General features: G+C 39.3%; 1 protein-coding gene across 4 annotated transcripts in view; it reads right to left on the bottom strand.

Annotated features, from left to right (window-relative positions):
- Positions 1–13,297, bottom strand: part of SUPT3H (SPT3 homolog, SAGA and STAGA complex component) — a 634,212-nt gene that overhangs the window by 114,913 nt on the left and 506,002 nt on the right. For all 4 annotated transcript variants that reach the window (XM_069728220.1, XM_069728221.1, XM_069728222.1 and 1 more), the window contains one exon: positions 3,259–3,369. In XM_069728220.1, coding sequence (XP_069584321.1) covers positions 3,259–3,369 — 111 coding nt within the window. The remainder of the gene's footprint in view (positions 1–3,258; positions 3,370–13,297) is intronic.

The following is a 13,297-nucleotide window of genomic DNA, read 5'->3' as shown; positions in this document are numbered from 1 at the left end:
CACAAAGAAATGAGAAAAACCTGTTCTTTAGATCTTTAAGCAAGAAACTCAGAAAATCAATGTGAAATGAGGAGGGAGAGAGCACAGATCCGAGCACGTTCCAGCTCAGGAGTGAATGTGAAGCCTCGTCTGGCAGCGATATTCAGTTTTGTCACAGGGTCACCCGGACTACGTATAAGTTCACATACATCTAATTCCCGTCATTGTGACTGTTTTACATTGAAATCAATACAGATCCGATTTTTGGGAATATCATGTACGGAAGGACAAAGGACTCAATGGATTGCAATTTTGGGTTCCAGATTGTGGCCATGTCCACCATAGAGACCAATTTCTATTATTAGAAAAATAAAAAATAAAGCAACTTTGCAAATTTTTCATTGACAATCGACTAAAGTCTTGGAGTTACATTACAGCTCCTATGCAAACAATTCCCCCCCGTGTAGTCTGATTCTACAGTCACACTTCTCACTATTTGGCCCTAATATTTTGCTAACCAACCGAGCGTTACCAAGAAATGGGGGAAGAAATAGGACTGTTGAAGGAGACTACACAGGGTTTTCTGGTCATCTATAACCATGGAGACACATGGGACTACACAGGAGCTGTAAACACAAAATAAAATATTTTTAATAATTGAGATTAAGTATAAAGCTGCTTCATTTTTCATCCTCAATGCGTAGGAGTAAGAAGTCGATATTTTGCTCTTCAGAAAATGATGCCGAAATTTTACATGCCGGCAATAGGTGGCACAGCCAACGGTCCTGTTCTTCACAGGAGTGTTCGCAGGAAAGACCCAGTTGGATGATATGCATGCATTAACCCCTAAAATGCCATTGCCAATAGGCACCTCTGCTACTATAAGGTTAGAAAGAGAGCGGGGGGCTGTGATGCCTGTGATGTGACAGTGGGACATCAATAAGTTGCCGCAGGTCTTACACCTATATTCCGATGTTTCTGTGCCAAGGGTATAGCCTGATACGCTATCATTGAGTCTTGAGGCCCCCATACATATTAGACTAATGTTGACTGAACCTGCCAATATTGACGGGATCGACAAACGGCCTAATGTGTATGAGAATGCGGACCGACTGATGGTCGGGAGAGATGTCAATTGGTCATGTCTGATTTCAGACTGCCGATTGGGTTGTTCTCCCGGAGATAAGCCAACGACCAATGTGTTAACCGGTGGCTTTCTCATAAAGAACATAAGGGTGCTCGGCCAAACGAGTGCTCATTCATATGCGAGAGGCAGCTTAGATGGCTGTCAGCAGACAACTATCAAATGTGGCCAGCCTTACAAGCATAGGCAATATTGCTGTAAAATACTGAGTATACCAAGGTTTTTTATCTGCAGGTTACATTGTAAAGACCCCATGTGGAACTAAAAAAAAAAAAAGAATTACGGTAAATAAAAAAAACGTAAAACGTTAATTGAAACTAAAAAATTTATGGCAAAAAAAAAATTCTCTCAAAGTGGATTTGTTTTGAAAAATTAATTAAAAAAAAAACACAAAAATGCACTACAATGCACTCAAATACACTAGAAATCCATATAATAAAAATATACTTCAATAACAACCACTTGTATAATTAAGTTACCGCTTTATTACAAATAAAAACACAAAAAATGGTGGTATGGAGTTACAATACCCAGAAATAGCCACTACAGTGTACGGAGCTGCCGGCAAAGCTAATAACAGCTAATCGTGGGGGTGCCGGACCCTCACAGTACTGATAACCTTCCCTAGAAAAAGGACATCAATAGGTCCTGTCCTGGATAATGGCTTCAAGGTTATGTTCTCTGTAAGATGAGAGAAAGAACAGTACAGATCAGTCTTTATCAGGTAGGGGTGATGTTCCCGCTATGAGGCCTCATTTGCAACAACTGCACAGATTAGGTAATTTTAACTCAAATAAATCCTCAGACGTCCCCCGCGGATCTCATCCAAGCAGAAAGGTTCACCCAATTGTCTCTTTTCCCTGGAACGATCTCAACAAAGAAAATGTCAGTCAATAGCCAATCAGTGGCTAAGGCAGGTCCCCGTTGTAGCCACTGGTTGACCTCACCAGCCATGTGTCATAAATGTACACATCTGTGCTAAGGCTAGGGATTGGCGGCAAGAATGATGGAGGAGATGGGATCAGTACAGAACCACCAAAGAGGCCAGGCGGAATCAACAAGTAACTAATGGTTACCATTATATATAAATTATCCAATTTTGGTAAATTTTGTAAACGGCTAGAAAATTTCCGTAAGGTGACTTGTCATAACATAGATTATCCAAAATAGAAGACTTAATATATCATAATTAGTAGTATTAAGCCAATAAAATTATCAGAAGTGAGAGTTTGAAAAAAAAAAAAAATTGGAACAGATTTACTATTACACTTCAATATCCAGCGTAAGCCACTATAATGCAGACATGGAAAGTAATTCCGCCCAATTTTATTTACTACGGTAAGTTTATTTAGCCAATATAACGGTTAATATCGCAAGAACAGCAACTCTTAACAAACAGTAAAATGCAAAAAATGCTTATTTTTATAAGTACTATCAGACAATATCCATTTATTAGATGGGAATACCTCTATAAAGAGCTCCTTTCACCAGGTCAGAAGTTCCCCGTTTTTACTCTTATTTAATTCCTTATGATCCCCTGAATTTTCCATTATTTGTTATATTAAAATCTGCCTTAAAGCTTTAGAGATACGAGACTTTTTATATGGTGGCAATTTTTATGATCTTTACAAACAGGCATGGCTCAGCAGATCCTCTGGGGTGTGTCTTTAGGCTGCTCTGCATAATTACCCTGAGAGCCACGCCCCCTTAGAAAAGATAATACAACATTTGCACCAATCTCTGGAACCTTATGGCAGATTTAGAAAAAAAAAGGAAAAAAAAACATACAGAATACTTAGGGGAGAATTAGAAATAAAATAAGAACAAAAAGTAGACAACATACAACATTTTTACATTTTTGACTATGTAATACAATAAATACATAAACAAAATAGTGATATGGAATAAAAAAAAAAATGCAATTATGATTTCAAAAGGAGACAGAAATTACAAAGTTTTATTTCCCGGGAGAAAATATTTCATTTTTCTCTTATTTTTTTTTTTTTACATAGAAAATTACAGTGACCACAAATTGCTCTGAACAATTCCAAGGCTTCTTCATAAGACCACTTGAAGATGAAATCTCCTTAAGATTACAAATATAACTTTTTTTTTTCTAGTCTGTTATTACGTACCGTGAATGGGGAGAGCGGGCCAACCTTGTGGCCGTAGCGTCGTATGGCCTCTCTGATGTGGCTAGGCTGGATGGCATCGCTGTTTGACTCCATCCCACCGGCTGCAGCGCTCTACAACACAAAAAAAGGACCCGAGCTGCTATTAAATGAGAAACATACAACAGGAAAGCGGCACGTAGAGACGTTCAAGCTCAGCCTCACTCATGACGGAAGGAGATTTTATTCCCTTTCTGTACTTTTTGCCACATCGTCCTTCATGAAATAATTGATGAAAGCCCCAATGGTGGAATCATGAAATTCTATCTAGTCTTAGCAAAAGAGAACCACACATTCTGAGGCTTGTACTCCAGTCTCTGTAAGTGGTATACAGACTCAAAAGAAGATCTATGGGTCTTCACAATGCTCTGCTTGAATTTGAGTTGGGTCCTTCTGCCCAGTCCCTTGACAGATAGGTGGTGGTCTCAGAATAGGAAACTCTACTTAGTAAAAATTGACAAAATTTGGCATAAAAGTCCCTTTACGATAAGAAAATAAAAAAGTGCCTCCACCTCCTGTGACCCCTATTGATCAGCTGCAATCAGTAGGGAAATCTGGTAAATGCTCAATTTTCCTACAGTGCCACCTCAGGGCAAATAAAGCAGTGTCCACTTCAATCAATGATTTATTTGTGTAATACATTACAGGTTGGGTCCTCAAGTGCAAGAGACTATTGGGCCCAGGGCTGTAGACCCTGGACAGAATTTCAATACCGCCATTATTAATAGGGTTGTCCAGTGAAAACAAGTCTACGGGATAGGTGATAATTTGCTTATCTGTGGGTGTCCCACTGCCGAGACCCGCTCCAGTCAGTAGATCGGTGAATATTTATCCCTATTGAAAAAAATGGCATGGCAGTCAGTTTGTCCAAGAGCTGCTCTTCATTCCCTACGCGGCTGCTGAAAAAAGCTGCGCGCAGTGTTCAGTAGCACCATAGGGGATAAATAAAGTGGCGGTCGAACATGGGCACTGCTGCTCCATTGTAACAGGGATAGAAGTGGTCCATTCTGGTGATCGGTTCGGGTCGTGACAGTTGAACTCTTCCCTATCAAGAAATGATCACCTATTCTGATGCTCGGTGATAAATCGTTCATTCACACATCTGTTAAAAAAGTGTAAAGATGACTGTTTTTTCTTCCTTGGCTTCTCAGTTTTTCTTTTTAATACTTTTTTAACAACTGAAGGCGGTAGACTGAACTTTTTATATTCACTGTGTCTTAGCACAGATCTGTTAAAAGGGATGAAAAACTGAAATAAAAAGATCCCCATAGATTTTAATACCGGATTCCAGGGTGGATAAAAATCAATGTTTTTTTTTTTAAAAATAAAAAAAAAAAAAAAAAATCGGATTTTTTTTATTTAAATCGGATTTTTTTTCAATAAACTGCTTTTTGAGGAAAATATTTTACCATCCAAAGGTTCTTCCATCATGAGATAAAGCTGAGTTGTTTAACTCAGTAGAATAAAGGCTGTATATGTGTAACATTCACAATGCCATGCTCTTCCAGAGGTTTCTGTAGGATTAGTGGGCAGTTTCTCTCCTATATTATCACAGACGCTCGCTTTACTTACGCAGTTCTCAAAACTGAATTGGACTCCGCAGAGGTCCCAGCCTCTTCTTCACGGCAAAAATGTTACAACATGAACAGAGTTGAGAAAAAGACCTTAATCCTATTGTTCTACAAACCTATGAATACAGAATCAACCCCTTCAGTGCCAAGTCCAAGAAGTTAGACAATATGTTTCTGATTGTTTGGAGTGGAATAGATCTGCACAACACAAGAAGAATGTGAAGCTAAGTGTGAGGAGGAGGAAGGGCAAGCAGACAAGAAAATGAAAGCGAAACTTTGAGCACAATACTGCAGCATAGCCACAGACAGACAAGTCTGGATCTGTTTGTGTGTATGATCTGAGGTTTATTACATTCTTTCCTTATAATGGCAGCAGGCCGTACCCAGTTTGGGAATATTTTAATGAAGCTCCTTCGCCTATCGGTAAGGCAGGCATGCGTGCAAAATGCAAACGATGCAACAAAGAGATGCAAGGCCTGGTGGCGCGAATGAGGCAACATCATGAGAAGTGCGGTGATGAAGATGACCAAACACTTCTGAACAGGCAGGATCTTCAGGTTGGTAAACATTTTTTATTGAATCCTATTTCTAAAGGCTGAACTGTCATGTGTGAGAAAAATTATATTTCTCATTATTACTGCATGTTACTGTCATTTGGTACAGTTATGAAGAAAAACAAATATTCCTTTTGGGGCAGGGGCAGTGATGTGTTGTGTACAATAAGCAGAAATTGTATAAACAATAAAATAACAGCATTGACTTTTTTTTGTTTAGGGGAATTCATGGATTCTGGAAACTATCCACCTCCAAGATCACCATCATCCTGTTCTACAGTTTCAGAGTTATCCATCCAGGATAGTGCTTCATTAGCAGCAGCATCATCATCAGACACCCACAGCCACATATCACCATCACTCAAAAGGAAGAAAAAACCTTTACCTCCTGGAACCACCATAGATAGGTTTGTGATAAGAACTAGCAGATTAGAAAAAGAGTTGATTGATGAAAAAAATGCCTAGTTTATTTATGCAACAAACTCTTCTTTCCGTCTGACTGAGAACCCACATTTCATTAATATGGTTCAGTCACTGAGACCAGGATACAGTCCACCCAGCAGAGCTGGTGTTGCAGGGAAACTGCTGGATCAAGTGTATGACAGAGAAATGGAGCAATGTGCAACAGCTCTGGAGGGTAAAATTGTTAACCTAAGTATTGATGGGTGGAGTAATGTCCACAATGATCCTATTGTATGTGCTTGTATAACAACAGAAGAAGGTAAAGTCTTCCTTGCACAAACAACTGATACGTCAGGAAATGCACACACAGCAGAATACTTACAAGAAGTGGCAGTAAAAGCTATAACGACATGTGAACAAAAATTCAAATGTCTAGTACGCAGTTTGGTCACTGACAATGCTGCAAACGTATCCAAGATGAGAAGAGATTTAGAAGAGCAGGGAGGGAATACAAAGCTGCTAATAACATATGGTTGCAGTGCTCATTTGCTGCACCTCTTAGCCAAAGACTTAAGTGTTCCAGAAATAAAGGCTAATGTTGTTGAAATTGCTAAATACTTCCGTAATAATCATTTTGCTGCAGCAGCTCTGAAAAGGATGGTTGGAACCAAGCTAACGCTCCCAAAAGATGTTAGATGGAACTCTGTTGTGGACTGTTTTGAGCAGTATATCAAAAACTGGCCTATTCTGATGACACTTTGTGAAGAAAATTGAGATAAAATAGATGGCACTGTCACGGCCAAAATCCTCAACATTGGGCTTAAGAGAAATGTTGAACATATGCTCATGCTGAGCTTCCTGGAACCCATCTCTCAAGCTTTAAACAAAATACAGAAAAATAGCAGTTTTATTGCGGATGCTGTTGAAATTTGGAAGGAACTGAGTGAACACTTAAAAACAGAACTACACATGGACAGAATTAAATTACAAGCAGTAAACAAACGAATGGGACAAGCACTGACTCCAGCTCATTTTTTGGCAAATATTGTCAATATCCAATATCAGGGTCAAAACCTAAGTGCTGAGGAAGAGGAGTTAGCTATGACATGGGTATCCAGCAATCATCCATCTTTAATGGCAACTATAATAAACTTCAGAGCTAAGGGGGAACCATTCAAGAAATATATGTTTGCTGAAGATATTTTAAGGAAGGTCACACCAGTGAACTGGTGGAAGTCACTTAAGCGCTTGGATTTAGAGACTGTTCAAGTAATGATTTCACTTTTAACAGCAGTAGCTTCTTCTGCAGGCGTTGAAAGAATATTCTCTTCCTTTGGACTCATTCATTCTAAATTGAGAAATCGGTTGGGACCCAATAAAGCAGGAAAGCTTGTTTTTCTTTTCCAGATTATGAATAGGAACAAAGAAGATGATGAAGATGACGACAAGTGAGCTACAGAGGACAGCAGGGACAGTAGTATTTAAGTTTTTCATGTGTCGGCTGGGCTGACAGTCTAAGTTTCTTAAAATATATATATATTTTGTTTAGCCAAATTAGTTAACAAACATGGATGTTTGCTTACGCAAATAACTTATGCTGTAATGTTGTTATTGTTTCAGTTGAATAAATCTATTTAAATTGTTATTAAGGTCAGGATTATTTTTCTCCTTCCTAAGTACAACAGAACAGTGGTGTCCAAATATGAATGATTAACCCATTAAACTGGGGAGAAAAATGTAATATAAAAAGTGATTCTAAAAATCTTCATCTACTTGCATGTTAAAGTAGCAAGAACTAGTTTAGGTAGAAACTTTGATTTAAATCACTGATTTAAATCAAGCCTTACTGACTAGTGATTTAAATCATGATTTAAATCAGTTAGATTTAAATCAAATCCACCCTGCCGGATTCTGTTCCACAAAACGGAGAATAGGACATGTTTGGAGTCTTACGGATCGGAAACATGGATTGGATTTTAAAACTGATGCATCGCAGAATGTTAGCGTAGGAAGGGACCGCCAGGGTCATCATGTCCAATCTAATACTATATGCGTCTGAGAGCTGACCAAGAAAAAATAAAATGGGCGGCACATGAAAATGTACAATGGAAAGGCAATAGACTTTTCAGTGAACCGATAGAACGAGTGGCATCTGGATTACATGGCCATGACATCCGACAGGTAATCATGACAATTCTACATTGAGACTGTGCTTAAAAATCTTGATTCGATATTGAAACCTATTAAGTCATGCGGAGAATCCAAAGAAGGGACCTTCATTTTTTAGCTGAACCTTGGAGGTCTTGTTGAGTGTGCCTCTTCCAATGGTATCACATTGTCTAGCTGTACCGGTGGCCTTTCGATGACTGCCGCTAGACTACCTTAAATAAAGTTTAGAAGTGCTGAGGGTAGTTATGACTTCCTTCCCCTTCCAAGAGAATTGATGGGCATTCAGAGCTTTGAACAAAACTCAACTCTGGCACAAAAGTCCTGTTCACATTATGATATGACCTTCCAATTTATATACACATAGGAAATAGCTGCAATCTTATGGTATTCGTCCAGTCTTACGGTATATGATGCTCAGAGTCCCACAGCTTTTTTATGGGTTGTACCAGCCAAATGGAGACCAAAAGGACACTTATGTGAGACCTTTGGATACGCTACCTGTTGGGAACTATTTTGGTTATTTTTAATCCATTTTGGAAAATGAGAAGAATGTAGAGCATCCAAAGAAGCCCAATGTACACATAGATAACAGATGTAAGCGCTGGCCAGATTTCAGCCTATTTAGAGTTGGAAGGCTATGTACTGGCGTGAAGGAGGCTCGGTGGAAATGATGACAGATTTAGAAAAAGTTGCAGGAAGAAGCATAAAATCTTATAAAGATATGGAGGTCAATATCAGCTGCAAATTACACTCCTAAAATAAACCAATTATTCACGGTCATCAATAATTTCAGTAATGGTTCCAAGCAGACCGCTAGCCATCCTGTTCAGAGGTAGACTAGTATACATTAAAGTTTTCCTGTATTTTTTTCTATAAACACCTCTGTAGACAACCAAGTACAAATGCAGGGCAGCCAACAAGCAGCCCAGAAGTATAGACGTGAACAAGAACCTTGTTATATATGGTGGAACATTACAAACCACAATCTTCCAGTCTTGGTTTGATCGGAGCCTCAATTGACTACTTTATTCTACGCCGAGTGTTCCAGGTGAATAAATATCTCTATGTATCCATGTCTTATGGCCACATGTACACAAACACGGCATAAATGCCCTATTAAATGACCAAAGGTCTCCTGTCTTTGCCATGTCTAATGACAGAACCAATGAGTCACTTCAGGTCCACTGGCCATGTTATAGTGGTCATTGCACCCTCATTACGAGAGCAAGGTCGGAACTTTCATGGAAAATTAGATTTAAAGCCACTTTATAGAGTATTCAAAGGAGTATAAAAAACCCCTATTCATAGGTTAAGGGATAACATACTGATCAATGGAGGTCCAAGCACTGGGAGAACCAGAATCCCGAAAATAAGGCTCTGCATGAAGTGGAGGTTAAGCATGTGCACGTCCACTGTATTGTCTATGGGACTGCCGGATAAAGCCAAGTGTTGTACTTGGTTCTCTCAAGTTTTCAGGAACACTGGGGTCAAAGTAGACAGACTAGACTCCCAGCAAGCCTGGCACTGGTCAGCTGGGTCAGAGGCCTTTGACTCAACTCTCTCCTGATACTGGTTCTCCTAGCACAGAGACGGATGAAGTAGGGTCCATTAGTACCCTGCCCTGTAACAACGAGAGGGAAACTCCTAAAGAATAATGGGCCAGACAATGACTTACAAGGTTGTTACATATAGGGGACACTATAGAATTTTTTTTTTTTTCATTTTGCGGAACCTCCTAACAAAGAGGTAATTTGCATTTATTTTTCCCCAGGCAGGGTTGCCTGTAAGACTCTCTATACCAGCTGGATCTCCACAAGAAAAAACAATTCCTTTTCCCTACTGGAGCTATTCCTTTTCTGAAGAAGATACTAACCACTTATCCACTTGAGTGTCATCCAATACCTTTCATTATAAACATAATACTGAATCTTACCATGGGTTTTAATAAGGCTTGTATGCAAAGAGGTATTAGGCCACATTTACACAGTAGTATTTGGTCAGTATTTCACATCAGTATTTGGAAGCAAATAGCAGGAGTGGGTGATAAATACAGAAGTGGTGATTTGTTTCTATTATACTTTTCCTCTGATTGTTCCACTCCTGATTTTGGCTTACAAATACTGATGTAAAATACTGACCAAATACTGAGCGTGTGAAAGTAGTCTTACAGGGGTTGTCCAGTGCTTATTTTAAATTTTTCAAGGAGGAACGAGTATGCCCTAAAAAGTACATACCTACCGATCCACCACCGCTCGCTCTTCTGTACTACTTCATTGGTTCTCATCCATTTGTATTCCAGAGTGGTTGGGAAGTGACTGCTGCAGCCAATCAGTGGCCCCTGATTGGCGGCAACCATTATTCAATAGCATCGGAAGAGAAAGAGAAAAGATCGGCAGGGAACCTGGCCAAAGGTCTGGAGGATTGGCAAGAAAATATGTGCCTTTTATTATTTTAGAGCACACTTGTTCCCTTTCTTAAATAAAAATTAAGGGTTGGACAACCCCAAAGGTTCATCCAGCACAGGATATACAACCCAGGTTCATATTGATTGCATAAATAAGGGTAATAAAAATAGTATATCTGCATTTTTCTTATGTAAAGGAGTGTCTATGGAGTTCCCCAACTTAGGAGCCAACCACGTGATCAATTCTGCACGGAAACCCAAAAAATTGCTCTCTAATGTAAAACCCAGCACTTGAACCCATTACACTCGTGGTTCTGTTGGGGTGTAGGGAGAATGATATGAAAAATTACCATCCTGCATCGGTGAAATCCTTCTGACACATCCCTTTTAAGAAGCTTTGAAAAATGCTCTGGGGTAAAAGCACATATCACTTCTTTGAAGCAGATCCTAATGGAAACTTCTGCTAACTAAGTACTGTCCAAAACAGACTGCAAAAAACACTTCAGAAAAAAAATAAAATTTCCAAAACCCTTCAAAATAAATTTTCAGGAAAAGAAAAACTTATAAAAAAAAACCTCCTCCAAGAAAGAAGGCGGCTTCTGCTTGAAAAACGAACGCCCTGTTTGAGACGGCTTCTGCTTGAAAAACAAACGCCTTAAAAAACTCTGTCTGTGCATGCATTACCTAACAGCTAGCTCCTATCCACAGGATAGGTGAAAATGTGCCGATTGCTCCAGGTCTGACCGCTGGGATTCCCAATAATCCCAAGAACAGGTCTGTCAACTCCACCTTTGGAATTGAGCGGTGTCCACACATGCGAATGACGCATTCTCAATGGGACTACCAAGAAAGACCAAGGGCTGAACTACGCTACCTCCAACAGTCCCGTAGGAAATGGATAGAATGTAGACGCCCATGTGCCAGCTGCTCCAATCTGATGGGACAATCAGAGCCCAGTTCTTGGGATTGTTGGAAAGTTCAGAGATTGGGCACATACTGGTGCACAACTTTTAATGTTGGGAAAAACCTTTTAATACCTCAAAAACAGTCTAAAATAATGGCCGCCTGAGTTTTTTCTTCAGAAGGCACGACTGCCACATACCGTCCCTTGTAATATAAGGCTACAGAGAGAAGGAGGCATTTTTTAGATCGTAGGACGCGGTCCCGAGTGACTTTATTTCCAACAACTGGAATGAATGCAGTAAATCAGTTTAATTTCTTGTCTAGTGAACCTGGAAGAATGAAGTCCCGGTAGAATGGTCGCGAAAGCTCGGCTCTGCCAACAGAAATAATTAGCAAACAGTAACTCTTGCAGAGTAGGACAAATATAGTCACAATTAATCTCCTACAAACTGTATAAACCGAGACTCCAAAGCGAGGTAAAAATAACACGCCATTCATGTTTGCACTGCAATTTGCATAAACCACGTAGAAAAAAAAAGTAAAAAAAATGTTCAGTTTAATATTTTTCTCATACGACAAATCTTGGGTAGACCACCAGCACCAGCGCGCGTCCGGCCTTTGATGACTGTTCCACGGGCTCCTGTAGACTAATTTGCTAACATATTTTTCCTCTATTAAAACACCATTTTTCCTTGATTTCCATTTTTTTTTGTCATGGAATTACCTAGTCTGCTTTTGCATTCAAGAAAAAAAAAAAAAAAAAAAGAGGTCATGGTACTCACTTAAAAGAGATTCATTATTGAAAAATGGATGCAAAAATAAAATTAAAAAAATAAAATAAATGACCCAGCGCCAGTCAGCAGCGGGATAATTGATGCGAACGTTCCAGTTGCTGTATATGTATATTCCTGGGCAGGAGCCGCTCGTATATACACATATCATTACCTTATTACGTTTCCAGGAAATAGCATTTTATATCTGGCAAAATACATGGAGTTTCTCGTTATTTATTATTCATGTTGGACATGGAAAAGAAAATTATATCAAATCTTCTGTAAGTTTCACTGTAAAAGTAACATTTACTAGAGAGCGATAAATTAGGGTTAGGCTATTAACAGCAGTTGTCTGCTATGCTAGGTCCTTACCACCAGCGTAGCTACTGAAAGGGCAAGGGTGGTGACCTTACACGGAGAGGCTCACCCGCAGAGACCACCACTCTTTACTGTATCTGGCTATATAACTATACGTGGGGGGAATTGGGGCAATACAACTACACGGGGGGGATAATTCTATACATTGGAATAAATAGGGGGCATTACTAAGGAATAGCGAGGCATTATAACTATACGGTGGCACATAAATGTTTGGGCACACCCGATCAAAATTACTGTTATTGTGAACAGTTAAGGAAGTTGAAGATGAAATGATCTCTAAGTCCTAAAGTTAAAGATGACACATTTCCTTTGGATTTTAGATATATATATATATTATATATATTTTTTTTCTTTCTTTTTTTTCCCATTATTTACGTTTAAAAAATTACAAAAAGTTAAAAGAGCCGTTGCAAAACTTTGGCACCCCTGGAGATTTGTGTGCTCAGATAACTTTGACCAAGGTTTCAGACCTTAATTAGCCAGTTAGGGTTGTGGCTTGTTCACTACATTCGTTAAGAAAGGCCAGGTGATGGAAATTTCCCAGCTTTATAATAACCCAGCCTCCTCTAACCTTGTGCCAAAAAAACAGCAGCAATGGGTCCTTCTGAGCAACTGCCTAGTACTCTAAAAATGAAAATGGTGGAAGCTCACAAAGCAGGAGAAGACTTTAAGATGACAGTTGCCCTTTCCTCAGTTCAAAATATAATTAAGAAATGGCAGTTATCAGGAACGGTGGAGGTCAAGATAAAGTCTGGAAGACAAATCTAAACTTTAGTGAGAGCTGCTGGTAGGATTGCTAGAGAGGCAAATGTTAACCCCTGCTTGACTGCAAAAGACCTTCAGAAA

The sequence above is a fragment of the Ranitomeya imitator genome, chromosome 5, assembly GCF_032444005.1.
Source record: "Ranitomeya imitator isolate aRanImi1 chromosome 5, aRanImi1.pri, whole genome shotgun sequence".
NCBI lineage: Eukaryota > Metazoa > Chordata > Amphibia > Anura > Dendrobatidae > Ranitomeya > Ranitomeya imitator.
Note: the sequence above shows the minus strand (reverse complement) of the source record. Positions and strands in the feature narration are given on the sequence as shown.